Source organism: Notamacropus eugenii, chromosome 1, assembly GCF_028372415.1.
Source record: "Notamacropus eugenii isolate mMacEug1 chromosome 1, mMacEug1.pri_v2, whole genome shotgun sequence".
NCBI classification, from domain to species: Eukaryota; Metazoa; Chordata; class Mammalia; order Diprotodontia; family Macropodidae; genus Notamacropus; species Notamacropus eugenii.
Window position 1 is genome coordinate 526,847,328 of NC_092872.1, and position 15,406 is coordinate 526,862,733.

Below are 15,406 nucleotides of genomic sequence, written 5' to 3' on the forward strand. Positions count from 1 at the left end.
AGTCTGCACCCATTCACAGACCTCTCCAGATCCCAAACTGTTGGAGCACCTGCTATCTTGCTGACAGAGAGAGAACTTCCCTCACTTTAGATATTTTCTAATTCTCCCTTTTCCAGTTTCTGTACCCCACCCCCTTGGCCACACCCTAGGTCTGCTGCATTTCTTTAAGGCTCCCTCCCCCACTCTAGATGTAGTCTGACAACAGACAACACCCAAGCAATTACTTAGGAATGGCATCGTAAAGAAGGGAATTTATTTTTTTTCTAAGACTTAGACAGTATTGGCACGCTATGGTTCACAGGGTCAAAAAGAGTCAGACAGGACTGAACAACAATAAGATTTTGAGGACAGGATTAGGAGTGAAAAAGCTTCCCAATCTCTTGGTTAGCTCAGGGGAGCATTGCCCACTTATATAGATTAGTATGCTTCACTCTCCTGGACCCCAATAACTTAATTACAAGTGTAGGGGATAAAAAGACACACATGTGTGCTCACACAGACACGCTAAGTTCCAGCCAAACTACCTGTGTATAGGGATTTCACCGAAATCCTTAGGGGATTTAGATTTAGATTCACCCAAAGGACCAAACTTGAGGATCTAGAGGGCCACATGTGGCCTAGAGGCCGCCCACCCCTGGCAGGCACTCCTTTCCTCCTCTTCTCACAATGTCTTTGTTGTTGTTCTGTTGTTTTCAGTTAAGTGTCTGACTCTTTGGGATCCCCATTTGAGGTTTTCTTGGCAAAGATATCAGAGTAGTTTGCCTTTTCCTTCTCTAGCTCATTTTACAGATGAGGAAACTGAGGCAAACAGGGTTAAGTGACTTGCCCAGGGTCACACAGCTAGTAAGTGTCTGAAGTCAGATTTAAACTCAAATCTTTCTGATGCTCTGGTGCTCTACACCTACTGCACTACCTAGTGGCCCTAACCCCCTTCCCAACCCACTTGGTGACTCTCACCTTCTTGAGTTTTTTTGTTTTGACTTCAACCTCTTGTTGCAGAGAGGTATAGGTTCCCCGGAGCTCCATGGTCTCTTCATCCCTCAACAACATCTCCTGTTGCATTTCCCGCTCTCTGCGTTTCTAGGTCAAAGCAGTGCAGAGGATATTTAGCACACTAAGTACATGAAGAGGAAGAGGAAAGACATCTAAGGAGTTGTTCTGGGCTTGACTCAAGTCAGTCCCCTTGTGGTATAGATTAGATAATGGAACAAAAGGAGATGCTCACATGCCAATACACAGTAAATAAAAGAAGATTTACTTAGCCATAGCAAGAAAAGGATATTCAATAAGGATAGGCATTGAGGACACCTCAAGTTAATTCAGCTGAGGGGTCTCCCCTTCCTCTGACATGTGTTTTAGCTAACATCATAGGACCCTGTATGGACATTTTGTACTCAGGCAACTAAGAAGGGATGTTAACAGTCTGAACCTACCAAAGATGTGAAGATGGTCTCAGTACCTTTTCAGGAAAACTTGCATGGGAGAAAGGACTCAGCTATTATTCCCAGCACAGGAACCAGCCAGATTTCCAGATTCACAGGAAATCAACTCCTTGAGAATGGGTTTATAAATGTGTATTAACGGATTGACTGACATAGAATCTCATGAGCAACAATGAGTCCAAATGTCTCCTTGTAGAGAACGCCTCTTCTGATTCTCCCACTTTCTGACGTCCTTCCTTACTGACATTACATTGTATTTAATTATCTGTGTACATCTTGTTCTCTCTACTCCTCCAAGCTCCTTGAGGACAATGACTATTATGCTTTCATTCATGTATCCCTAGCACCCAGCACAGTGCTAAGGATGTTTAAAAAGTAAATGGGATCTGTGATTTCAGTGGTCTGGGGCACTTCCAATAAGAAGATTCCCTTTACCAATGAAAATCTGTGCCTGTTGTGCAACTTACACATAGTCTCAGTGAGTTGCCTGGGGCACTTTGTGGTGAAGTGACAGTCTGGATGTGTCAGAAGTGGGATTTGAACTTAGGGCTTTCTGATTTAGGGGCCAGCTCTCTATCCACAATGTCACTTTTTCTCCCACCTAGAATACAGTGGGTGTTTAACAAATTCTTGTTAAAAGGATGCAAGAATGAAAGAAAAAGTTCAAGGTCCTGAGCCCAGGAGACAGTATCTATCTCTTAGTTACTTCCCATCCTCTGCAATTCCTCATGGACCTGATGTTCCCATTCATGTTCACACCAAATGTGACCTTTCCCCTCCTCAGCTTCCCCTACTGGGACAAGGTCATTTGTTATCATGGTTATTGGGCCCTTTTTCATATTTCTTTGCTGGGATCCCAGCTTCCACATGTATCTGCAGGAATGGAGTGTACCCTAGGTAAATCACAGGCATGATCTCAGTATCATTTCTCCTATACTAAGGACAAGATAAACTAGTTAACGAAATATATTTCAACTTTTATGATTTAGGGATGTGTCATCTAGTCTGGATTGTTCCTGACCTTCCAAAGCTGACATCATGGAAAGCAACTACCCTGCCTTCCCACAATCCACTGCTGTCAGAGACAGACTGTTGGACTGGAAGGACAGTCTGGCCCTGCATGGCATTTCTTATGCTCTCATAACCATTATTCCCTCCAGCCAAGGGAGAGAGCAAAGGGGGAGGGGCTCTAGGTGGTTGTAGGGTTCAACTGGAGATGATTTTACTCTCCAGAGGGAAGCCTGATTTAATGTTCTAGGATCTTAGATTTAGAGTTGGAAAGGGCTTTAGAAGCCATCTGTTCCAACCTCCTCATTTTGCAGATGAGGAACTAAGGTAGCACAGGAAATAGAAGTAAGATTTGAAGGAAGGAAACAAGCATTTATTAATTATGTGTCAGGGGCTCTGGAGGAGAAACTGAGGCTGGTGACCTTGCACAGCCCTCCCTCATTCAAATCAAAAATCAACTGCAAGTCATGTCATCATCATGATGTCATCATGACATCATGGTCCTCTTGGAGAATGAAGGACAAACACAATCTGTGAGCGAGTAACAGCTTAGCTCCTCTCCTCTCCTGCCAGTGTGCTCTACCCTGGGGAAAGTACACTTCCAAGGACAAAAGCTCTCTTTTTCCCTTGGGTTTACTGGCTAGATTTCTGGTTCAAAGGCCAAGCCTTAAACCCAGTTCACTCTGGAGCTCATAGATTGGACAACAGGTCCCTGTTCACCTAGCACAGAGTGAATGTAAACACTAAATAGTAACTGTTTCTCTTTTATCCAGGAACCCTGAGGGTCTTTCTCTTCCAGTTTGATTTTTTTTTTTAAGGGGCCATCCTTTGAGTAACTGCTTAAAGAGGCCTGTTCATTGAACGGATGTATCTCACTCAATGTGAGAATGTGATAAAGACCTTAGCCTAAAATGACCAGGGTCATACATTGCATCCTGGGCCATCTCCCATTGTTCTGGATGAATATCAGGCCACTGGACCCAGATGGCTCAGGAGGAGAAAGTGAGGCTGGTGATCAGTCCTCCTTCACTCAAATCAAAGTCTACAGCAAGTCATGTCATCATCTTGATGTCATGGTCCTCTTTGAGTATGAAGGACAAACGCAACAATGTGTTAGGCACCATGGTAAGCTCTTTACAAGGATTATCACATTCGATTCTCACAACAACTCTGAGACTCCATTTTACAGTTGAGACAGATGTTAAGTGACTTGCCCAAGGGTTATACAGCTAGGAAGAGCATGGCTGACTTTGAATTCACATCTTTCTGACTCCAGGTTGAGAGCTCTATCCACTGGACCACCTAGTTGTCTTGTCACTTGAACCTAGGTTCTCTCATTCCAAATCTTTCAGCCACAGCCCGTTGGCCCAGAAGGACAGCATCCTTACCTGCTCTGCAATCTCTTGCCTTTTCAGCTCCAACATTTTCTGTTGTTCATTGGTGTGATCCATGATATTTCGGCCTCCAATCAGTAGCTTGCTCTCCATTGCCTGAGAGGGAGGGAGAAAGAGAAAGAGAGAAGGAAGTGGGTAAGAGTCCAAAAGATCTTGGCAATAAGCTGGTGGTTTCTTGTTTCCTCTACTGCATGGCCCCTGAAACACTGATATTAAATCCCGTCCTAGGCCTTGTGCCACTGGGTCCTCCAACATCTGCCTCCTCCCTCTTCTCTTCCTGGACTCTTCTGCTTCTCACAAAAGTTGTCCTTGTTCCCAGCATCCTCCCAGAGGATGAGGCTGAGAGGAGACTCCTGGGGGGAAAGCAGGGCACCTGGCCTGTGCACCCCCCATTGTACAGGAAAAGTAGGGTACCTGGACAGTGTACCTCTACCACAGAGGTCAAATGGGTAGTCAGAATGGGAAGAAGGAAAAGAGGGGAATGCTGCCAACAATGTTCTGTTCCGAAGCTGATGGTACTAGCAGGAGTTAGGGAAAATCACTTCCAGCCTTCATTCCATTAGGAGACCAGCATTTAGGCCTCCTGGCTTCTGGCTCAAACCTTAAAACACTATATAAATTCAGTTATTATTATCATCATCCAGCTCCTGACTAATTAGCTCAATGACTGTAAGTGGCAGAAAGGGACTTTTTCGCTCAGGGAAGAAGGAAGAGCTTTTAACTTCCAGTACATAATGCAAGAGGAGAGAGAAGAGCTTAGCGGAAGGGCAAAGACCCGATGGTCATGTGATCACAGGTCACAGATTCAGAGTTAGAGGAGATCTTAATTCATCTAGTCCAGATAAGGATACTGAGACACAGAGAAAGGAAGTAACAAGGCCAAAGACCAGCAATGAACTCCTGGTTGTCCCACTTTCTCTCAAAACTCTGTGCTGTTCAGTCATTTTGGTTGTGTCTGACTGTGATCCCTTCTTGGGTGTTCTTGGCAAAGATACTGCAGTGTTTTGGATTTCCATCTCCAGCTCACTTTACAGATGAGGAAACTCAGGCAAACAGGGTTAAGTGACTTGCCCAGGGTCACCCAGCTAGTAAGTGTCTGAGGCTGCATTTGAACTCATGAAAAGAGTCCTGGGAAAGACCTTAGCTCAAAAAGTTTGAGTCCTCCCACTGCATCCGGGGCCATCTCCAGTCACCCTGATTCATTTCTGGCCAGTGGACCCAGATGGCTCCAGAGGAGAAAGTGAGTTTGGTGACTGCACAGTCCTTTAATCCAATTCACTTGCAAATCATGACATCTCCTTCCTAATGTCATGGTCCTCTTCTAGAACAGATAAACAACAATATGGAAATATTTTTACATGTTGTATATCTATAATCTATATAAAATTGCTTATTATCTTAGAGGGGAGAGGGAAGGGAGGGAGGGAAAAAATTTGAAACTCAAAATTTTATAAAAAATGAATGTCAAAAATTGTTTTTACATGTAACAGGAAAAAATACTACTTAAAAAAAGTTATAATTGCCACCTCCACTTTTCTCTCCTCTCACTCATAGTTCGACCTTCTTTATGGCATTTGACCTCATCACTCGACTGAAACCACATTCTCCATAGCTAGCAATGATCTCTTAATGACCAAATCTGATGATCTTTTCTTAGTACTAATCTTTCTCAACCTCTCTGCTATGTTTGGTACTAGTGGCTACTCTGTTCTCCTAGATACCTTCTTCGCTCTGGGTTTTCATAACTTTCCTTCTCGTGATTTACTTCCTACTTGTATCACCACTCCTCCTTTGCTGGCTCATCACATCCACATCATGCCTCTTAATTGTGATGTTCCCAAAGTTCTGTGCTAGGACCTTTTCTTTTCTTCCTCTATTCTCATTCTCTCTCTCACCATATCAGCTCCCATGGGTTTATCTCTCATCTCTGCTCAGGTTACACTAACACCTACATATCCAATCCCAACATCTCCCCCATTTCAATCTGGATATATCAGAGACATCTTAAACTCTGCATTATAAAACTGAATTCACTGTCTTTCCTCCAAACCCTCTCCTCTTCTAAATATTCCTATTTTTGTCAACGGCATGACCATCCTTTCATTTCCTCAGTTCATAATCACAGCATAATCCTTGATTCCTCATTTTCTCACTCTTACCCCACTTATCTAAACAGTTGCTAAATATTGCTATTTCTACCTTCACAATATCTCTTATATCTGACCCTTTCTTTCTATTCACATAGCCTTAGTTCAAGCCCTCGTCACTTGCTTAGATTATTAAAACAACTTTCTAACTGGTCCTCTAGCCTCATGCTTCTCACCACCCCAGCCCATCCTACACACTGTTGCCCATGTTATTTTCCTTAAGTAAAGAAATGACCAAGTGATTCCCCTAGTCAATCAACTCTAGTAGCTTTCTATTGCTTCTGAAATAAAATACAAACTCTCTCCCTTTCACTTTTAAAGCCTGTGAAACATGGCCCCAGCCTCATTGGATATTATTCCCCTCAATTCTATTTGTCCCTCACTCACCACACTCCATTGCCTGTCTCCATGCTTTACCACTGACTGTCCTGCATGCCAAGAATGCACTCATTGCTTACCTCCTCCTAAGAGAAACCTTCTCTTCCTTTAAGGTGCCACTCAAGCACTACTTTCTGAATGAAACCCTGACTAATCTCATCAAATGCTAGTGAACTCCCTCCCAGGATGCCTTGTATTTAACTTGTATCATACACATATATGTACACACATATATTTGTTAAATTTACGCTTGTATTGCATGTGTTTTTATATGTACTTGTCTCTCCCGTTAGAATATGAGTTCATCATGAGTAGGGATTGCTTCATTTTTTTATATTTATATCTCTAGCACCTAGCACATGTATATAACAGATGCTTGACTGATACCTTGGATGATGGGTATAGGTTATAGGATATAAGTTAAAATACCCAGTTTAAGACACTGTGTTCATTCTTTTTATGGTAGCAAAAAAACCCTGGAAATTAAGGGATTGCCCACATATTGGACTAAACATTTTATGATATATGAATATACTGAAATATTATTACAACAAAGAAATAAAAAAATTAATAGTTTTAGATAAAACTAGGAAGACCTATATGAATTGATATAGGGTAAAACAAGCAGACCTAGGAGTACAATTTATACATTAGCAACATTATATAATTTTTTTAAAAGACTTGAGAAATCTGACAAATACAACGATTCCAGATGAATGAAGATGAAACATGATATCTACCTCCTGACAAATGTGGTGTAATCAAGATATAGAATAAGATATATTTTGGGGGGGTCATAGCTAATGCAGGAATTTGCTTGACTATGCATAATTGTTACAAGGGTTTTCTTTGTCTTTTTTTCCAATGTGGGTTAAAGGTGGGAAAGAAAATAAATATTTAATTTTTAAAAATTTAAAAAGACATTGTGCTCCATTAAGTTGTGTAACTATTCTATTTTTCAGCGTCTCTCCTCACCTTATAAAAAGGAGAATGATCCCAGCTTTTTTCATTGCTAAGGCAGCTAGTGATGTAATAGATAGACTCTTGAGTCAGGAAGACCTAACTTCAAATCCTGCCTTAGAAACTTACTGGAAGTGTGACCCTGAACAAGTCACTTAACTTTTTTTTTTTTGCTTCAGTTTCCTCAACTATCAAATGGGGATAATAATAGCACCTACCTCACAAGGTTGTTGGGAGGATTAAATAAGGCAATATTTGTAAAAGCACTTAGCAAAGTGCCTGGCACATAGTAGGTACTATATAAATGCCAGCTATTATTGCCATTGTTGTCATTGTTGAGTGAAATTTACTAAGCAGAGGAGCCAGGTTGCATAACCAGCAAAATGGAAGACTAGACATGTTCTTCAATCCTAACTAATTCTCAAAAACAAATAAATAAACCCATCAAAGAGGAATTATGTGCTAAAGGCAGAGCAATTATAGATGAATATAAAGGAGAAGGAAAGCAAAAAGCCCAATAAGGTAACAGCCTCAGAATTAATAGTGGAGAACGCTAATCTGAACTCACCCAGCACTCCTCCCTGATACCCACTCTTTCAGAATTACTGTCCTTTTCTTCTCTTCTTTGACATTATTGTTTACTTCAATATCTTCATATTATTCTGTAGACTCAAAGCATCCACTGACATAAACTAACCCATGGATCTGTGCTTTGGGACCCACTCAGAGATTTTCTTCCTGTTGCAGAGATGCACCTCATCCCTGACTTTCCCCCATCATTCACTGTCATAGCAGACAACAACTACACTCAGCCACATATGAAGGAGGGAGGACTAAGAGGAGGGAGAAATGGGTTTCTTTCTAACTTGGATAGTCTTCTAGATTAGAGACTCACAAAACTTCACAACTCTGCCCATCCTACCCTTCCCCACCTCTGTAAAAAGTGACAGATGCTGACTGGGTCCAGCTAGAGAGCTGAAGAATGGAATGAAGTGAAGCAGGAAGTCAATGGAGCGATAACAGTCCTAGAGGAAAGGGGACTGGGATCCAGGTAGGGCCAGGACTGTAACACCAGAAGTTACCCGGGTCAGGGACCAAGGTTGATGAAAAGTAAATTCCCCAACATTGTAGGTTTGACTGAAGAGAAGGAGTCCGAAAGTGACAGAAGTATATAGGAGAAAAAGGCTAAAATCATCACAAATTCCAAGATGAAGAAAATTTAATTAAAAATCTTGAGAACAAGCAAATAAGTCAATAGAAAGGATATTTACATTAGAAGAGGAGGAGTATTAAAGGATCTAAAAGATTATAAACTTCTCTAAATAAATATTGCAAGGTAAAGGAAATTGAATCAATATTTAATGAAAACAGGAACCTGTGAAATCCCAAGAGAGTATGGAACTACAATAGGATTCTCCAGAAGGGTTCAAAGGAGAACTGAGATTCTTGAGAGAAGATGTCAGAAAAAACAAATATAGGAATTTATTATCTGAAGAGCAGAAATACTTAGTAGAATAGAAAATCTGGATTCGCAGTAGTGAGTTTCTCTACAAGAGCCAAAGAGAGAATAATAACAAAATAATGACAATAAAAGATATCAAAGTAAAAGATAATATGGAAGAAGAGAGGAAAAGGATAATAACGTTAAAAGAGCACATCATTTGTCTACAAGCAAAAGCCACTGATCTTCAAGACAGGAGGAATAAAGAAAAACCTAAAGATCATGGGTCTCCTAGCATAACAGTTTTTAAAAACTGAACACCACAATGTAGAAAATAATACAAGAAACCTCCCCAGAACTTCTGAATATAGAATAAACAGCATGAATTGAAAGAATCCACAGATCTCCAGGAAAGAAAAATGACAACCTATATTTCAAACCCCAAGAAAAAAAATCATGGTTAAACTTAACTATTCCAGTGAAAAACAACAAAGTCTGAAAATAATCAAATGAATTATTGAGCTAAATGCTTTAAAGAGGAATAAAGGTGTCAGCCAAAGCTGATCGTCTGGCAGAGAAATGGGAGAACACTAGAGGGTGTGGAATCAAAATATAAAGGATATGAATCAAAAATAAAGGACATGATCACTAAACACTTAAACAAGTAAAATCCACTGGTTATGCCAAAAGAGACAGTGTGATGGAGTACAGAGGTGTCAAGCTTGAGACTAGATTAAAATATAATTGTGAAATATCTAACAAAATAAATCAAAATACAATATAAATAATGTTAACTTCTAAGTCAATTGCAACAATCCCATTCTCTTTCTATTTAAGTTTAACACCACTGATAATGGATGGAAAGCTATATCCAGAATCGGGATGACCTGGATTCAAATCCTGCTTCTGATACATACTGACTATGTGACGATGGGCAAGTCATTTAACATCACGTTTGCTCATTCCAGGCAACGTGGGAAAGATGTAAGTCACAGAGTAGTCACCAAACTACATTGGTAAATGGCATTTCCTTGTCAGGAATTCCCTAGACCAAAAATATCACAGATCTAGTTTGTTGTTTTTTTTAAATCCACTAGAAAAGAAGCAATAATTTTTTTTCAATAAAGGGGAAATTGGGTCTGATTAATTTTATTGTATAAACTTCTTTAAAAAGGGTAAATAAATGTGGGGACAATCAACAGAAATAACTCATTTAGATTTCTAAAAAGCCTCTGGCAAAGCTCTACACCAAAGTTTATCTTAAAATTTTAAATTATAACATGGTTGGGTTAGGAGTGAGGGAATTTGTCATGGATTAGGAAGTATATTTCTCTATAGACAATAATTGTTAAAGTCATCCAGGGATGGATGGGAGAAGTGGTCTCAAAGTTTTTATAAATTATCTGGGAAAGAGAACACAGGGGTATATTTACATTCAAAAATGATATTAATCCCTTCCAGAGAGGAAAATGAAGGATTTCACAAGATTCTATGAATGGACAAAATTGGACAGATGAGCTACAATCTTGGTCTGTTTTAGGTGAAGTGATCAGAAGACAGTAAGTCAAATTATATGTAAAATGATGAACTTTTAAGTTATTCACTCTCTAGCAATAACAAGCCAACATCTACCTTACAGAGTTGTTGTGAGAATCAAATGAAACAACCCAGACACAGACGACCTGAAGCTAGGAACCATTAAATAAAGTCATAGTCAGGATCCAAAGAGATTTTGAGGCTAAAGCACTAGGCTGAATTAAATAAGATGAAATTCAGGAGCAATAAACAAAGTTTTATGTTTGGATTCAGAAAATCAACTTCACAAGTATAGGATGGGAGTGTATGGCTAGATAGTAGCAGTTGGTCTAAAAAAAGATCTGGGTGTCTCAAAGAGAACAAAGAAAAAGGAAAAGGATCCATATGTACAAAAATACTGATAGCAGCTCTTTTTGTGCTTGCAAAGAATTGGAAATTATGGGGATACCTATCAATTGGGGAATGACTGAACAAGTGGTGGTATATGATTGTGAGGGAGTACTACCGTGTTGTGAGAAATGATGAAGGAGGTGGCTTCAGAAAAACATGGGATGATTTACATGAGCTTATACAAAGTGAAATAAGCAGTACACAGTAACAGCATTACTGTAACAATGATCAACTGTGAAAGACTTGGCTATTCTTAGCAATCAATACAGTGATCCACAACAATTCCAAAGGATTTATGAGGAAAAATGTTTTCCACATCTGGTGAGAAAATTGATAAACTTTGAGTGTAGATCAAAGCATATTTTTTTCTTTCTTTGTTTCTTTCTCTTTCTTTCCTTCTCTTTCTTTTCTTTCTTTCTTTCACAACATGGCTAATATGAAAATATGTTTAACATAACTTTAAATGTATAATGGTATCATATTGACTTCCGTCTCAAGGTTGGAGAAGGGGTGGAGAGAGGGAGAGAATTTGGAACTGAAAATAACATTCTAAAATGAAAATAAAATTAAAAATATTTGGGTAGGTTTAGTGGAACATGAGTTCAGTATGAGCTAACAATGGAATATGGCAGCTAAGTAAGGTAATGTGATCATGGACTCAATTAAGAGGCATGGCTTCCAAGAATAAGGAAGTAATGGCTCCTTTGTACTCTGCTTTGATCAGAACACATATGGAGTATTAGTGCTAGTAACCACTGATCACTTAGCCTGGAGAAGATGAAACTCAGGAGAGTCTTAATAGTTATGTTCAAGAATTTGAAGGGTTGTCAAGTAGAAACATGATATTAGTTCTGCTTGATCTCAGAGGAAAGAACCAGGAACAAGTAGAAACTGCAAAGAACCAATCTACTTTAGGCTAGATATCAGGACTGACTCTAACAATTAGAGAATCCCAAAGTGAGATGGCCAGCCTAGAGATGGTTGGATATGTTTACAGGGTTTTCTTCTTGTGGGCCACACTAGATGGTTGTTTAGGTTCCTTCTTGCTACAAAATCCTTTGATTCTAGAATCAATAGCTTTGGAAAGCCTGTTATTATTGTTCTTATTACTATTTTTAAAAATTTCTGTACTGTTCCCTGAAGACACTATGTCTCTGAAACCAACAAACCCTACACATATAGAAGGGTTTTTGGAAAAAGTAACAATTCCTATTTCTATACTGCATGAAGTTTTATAAAACTCTTTCCTCACAACAACCCAAAGGGAGTATAGATCATGTTTTACAGATGAGAAAATAGAGGCTCCAAAGGATAAGTGATTTGCCCATAATCACCCAACTCAAGGTGTTGGAATGGGACCTTGTACCTAGATCACCTTAAAGAGGTATTGTGGTATAATGGATGCAGAGATTGTCTTGAAGTCAGGAAGACCCAGGTTCATATTTCTCTTCAGATACTTACTGGCTCTGTGACTCTAGGCAAGTCATGTAATCTCTCTCAGCCTCAGTTTTCTCATCAGGAAAATGGGAACACAGTAATAGCACCTTCCTCACAGGCTTGTTGTGAAGATCAAACATAATAATGATAATTATATTATATATATATATATATATATATACATACATATATATGTATATATATAGCCCTTTTCAACCTTAAAACATGGCATAGATGTTAACTATTTTTACTTGGGTCACCTATCTCTTTTATTTGCTATAGTAAGCCAAGCACAAAATCTTTTCCAGTTGACATTTATCAACTTTCTTATTTCCATGCCTTCACCTCTCTATTTCATCACCATTGTACAAGTTCTCAGTACTAATAACACATTAACAATAGTTCACATTTACTCATAACAAGCTTGTGAGTTAGATAGTAGAAGTAGAATCATCCCCATTCTATGGATGGGGAAAACAGGTTCTCAGAGGTTGAATTTGCCCATTGTCACACAATGAGGAAATATTTGAACTTGAACCTGATCCCATCCATTCCTAACTTCTCCAGTAGATTGTCATATCCAGACATTATCATCTTCTCTTTGTTTAATTTTCAATCTCTTAGTATCTATTTGAATAGTCTGCTGCCTACAAATATACTCAAATCTCCCTCATCATTACAGAACAAAACCAAAAACCTTCCTGGGATGCTACCATTGCCACTCTGTTGTTATTTTGTATCATTCCTCCCCTTGTCAACCAAACTCTGTGAAAAAGGTGTTCTGTACATGGTTCCTTCACTTCCTCTACCCTCACCTTCTTATAAATTCTCTGCAATCTGGCTTCCAGATTTATCACTCAGCTGAAACTAAACTCTCTAAAACTGCCAATAATTTCTTAATTACCAGATCTAAAGGCCTTCTCTTGGTTCTTATGCTGCTTTACATTTCTGTAACCTATGACATTGCTGACCACTCCTAGATACTATCTCCTCTCTGGACTTTTGTGATACTTCTCGTCTTGGGTCTTCTCCTTTCTTCTTGGCTATTCCTTCTCTGTGGCTCTTCAGCCATATCATGCCTACTAATTATGGGTGTCCCCCATTTCTCTGTCCTAGGCTCTTTCTTTTTTTCTTCCTACACTCTCTCACTTGGTAATCTCATCAGTTTCCACGTGTTCAATTGGGATCTATATGCAAATAATTCCGACATCTACATATTTTACCCTGTCTCTCTCCTGAGCTCCAACTGCCTATTGGTCATTTCACACTAGATATTTAGGTAAGCATCTCAAAGTCAATATTTTTGAAACAAAACTAATTATCTTTCTCCCCAAGCCTACCCTTTTTAAAATTTGTCATTACTACTGAGATCACCACTACCCTTGTTACTTCACAGCTTTGGTGCCATCCTTGACTCCTCATTTTCAGTCGTCCCCCATATACAATCTGTTACCCAATCTTATCCTCTTCACTATGTCCACTTTTCTCCACTTACATGGCCCTCATCAACTCTGATCTGGACTACTGCAACAGCCTCCTATTCACCTCCCTGCCTCAAGTCTATATTTTCCACAAAGTCATCACAATGGTTTTCCTAAAGCATGGGTTTACCCATGTCATCGCCCTCCTCAATAAACTCCAGTGGCTCCTTATCTCTAGGATCACATATAAAATCTTCTGATATTTACTAGTTCTGTGACAGTGGGCAAATCATTTCACCTCCTCAGTTTAGCCTCAGTTTTCTCATATGAAATGGAGATAATAGTTCACAGACTTATTATGAGGTTCAAATGAGGTAATAACAGTTCATACTTCTATAGAGATATAAGTTTTACAAAGGGCATATGTTATCACATTTGACCCTTACCACGTAAGTGTGAAGTACTTTTCAGCCTTAAATATGTTCTATAAACGTCCATTGTTATTACTGAAATAGACAAAATGGAAAGAGCAACTAAAATGATCAAGATGGCAGCATGAGGGACTGATCATAAATGATAGACCTCTTTGGTCTGGAAAGAAAGGCTCAAAAAGGGTGCAACATGTCAAGGACATTTGTGATGCCATCAATGTGGAAACTAGAAGAGACCGAACTCTACAGAATCATGCATGGCGTGGGCAAGGTAAAAATGGGTATTCTCGTCAAATCTTAGAACATGAAAACTAGGGAAGTCCCCTGAAGTTTTAAAGAAGGATCTGTAAGACAAACAAAAGGAGATGCTACTTTCTTTGGCAGGTAGCGAATTTATAGGATTTGTTAGTGCAAGAGGTAGTACTGAGTTCAGTCATTATATAAATGCATTCAGCAAATAAAATAAATGTTTAAAGAAATTCACCCTCAAGTTAGTAAGGGAAGTTTGGGATGTTGAGGGGAAGGGACAGGATACATACCTAATCTTCTAAGACAATATCATGAGTGTAATCTTGGAGATATTTTGGGAGTACTAACTGGGGATCAGCCTAGCTAAGCACAAAGGGACTCGTTATCAGGAGGTTGGTCACTCAGTGACTAATTCTTTGGCCAGGGTAACATCATGGATATAATCCCTTCCACAGATGATCCCTTTGTGCCAGAGTATTGGGCTGGGTGGAAGCTGAAAATGACCCAGTATAACATTTCTTATGTCTTCCTTCCCTAGCACAAAACTATTTGACATTGTTAATCATTAATATGTGCAAATGATTTGATCTCCCCATCCTCTTCAAAGGTTTATATCCTTAGACCATAGCATATGCAGGAGAAAGGGAAGATGGTGGTCAACAGGCCATCTGTTCTGGCCATGCCTCCAGATTGGGAGTGGGAGTTAGAGGAGAGTATTGTTCAGAGAGAGAGCTGGAAATCTTAAATGCTTAGTTGCTTGGAAAAAGATATCCACTGCCTTCATTTCTTTAAGTCAATGCTCCCTTTGTCTACTGGCAAAAGAGGACAGGTGGGAGGAGGCTGTGGATATGATAGTGTTCTAAAGGACTCCAGCATTATTAAAAAGTTAGCAGGGAGCCACTGGGTCGGGACAGAAAGAGATGGTGAAGCTTGGGGGAACTCTACATCTATCTTTCAAGAGGGCAAGAGATAAACTAAGAGGCAGGAGCTCAGTGCTGAGGTCACTCCTGAGGCAGCCATAAGAAAATTGGTGGCAGCTCCACTCCTGACCTTCTGCTTCTCAAATAATTATGTAGTCACTGAAACCACTTCTCAGCTTAGCCAGAGCCCAGAGTCATGACACCAACAACCTCCCCTGAAGCAAAAAAATGTGTCAGAGTAGCTAGGATTAC

General features: G+C 39.6%; 1 protein-coding gene across 1 annotated transcript in view; it reads right to left on the reverse strand.

Annotated features, from left to right (window-relative positions):
- Positions 1–15,406, reverse strand: part of KIF3C (kinesin family member 3C) — a 63,981-nt gene that overhangs the window by 25,034 nt on the left and 23,541 nt on the right. Inside the window, exons 2-3 of the mRNA XM_072633926.1 lie at positions 3,839–3,940; positions 958–1,080 (exon numbers count right to left, since the gene is read on the reverse strand). Of these exons, the coding sequence (XP_072490027.1) occupies positions 958–1,080; positions 3,839–3,940 (225 nt within the window). The remainder of the gene's footprint in view (positions 1–957; positions 1,081–3,838; positions 3,941–15,406) is intronic.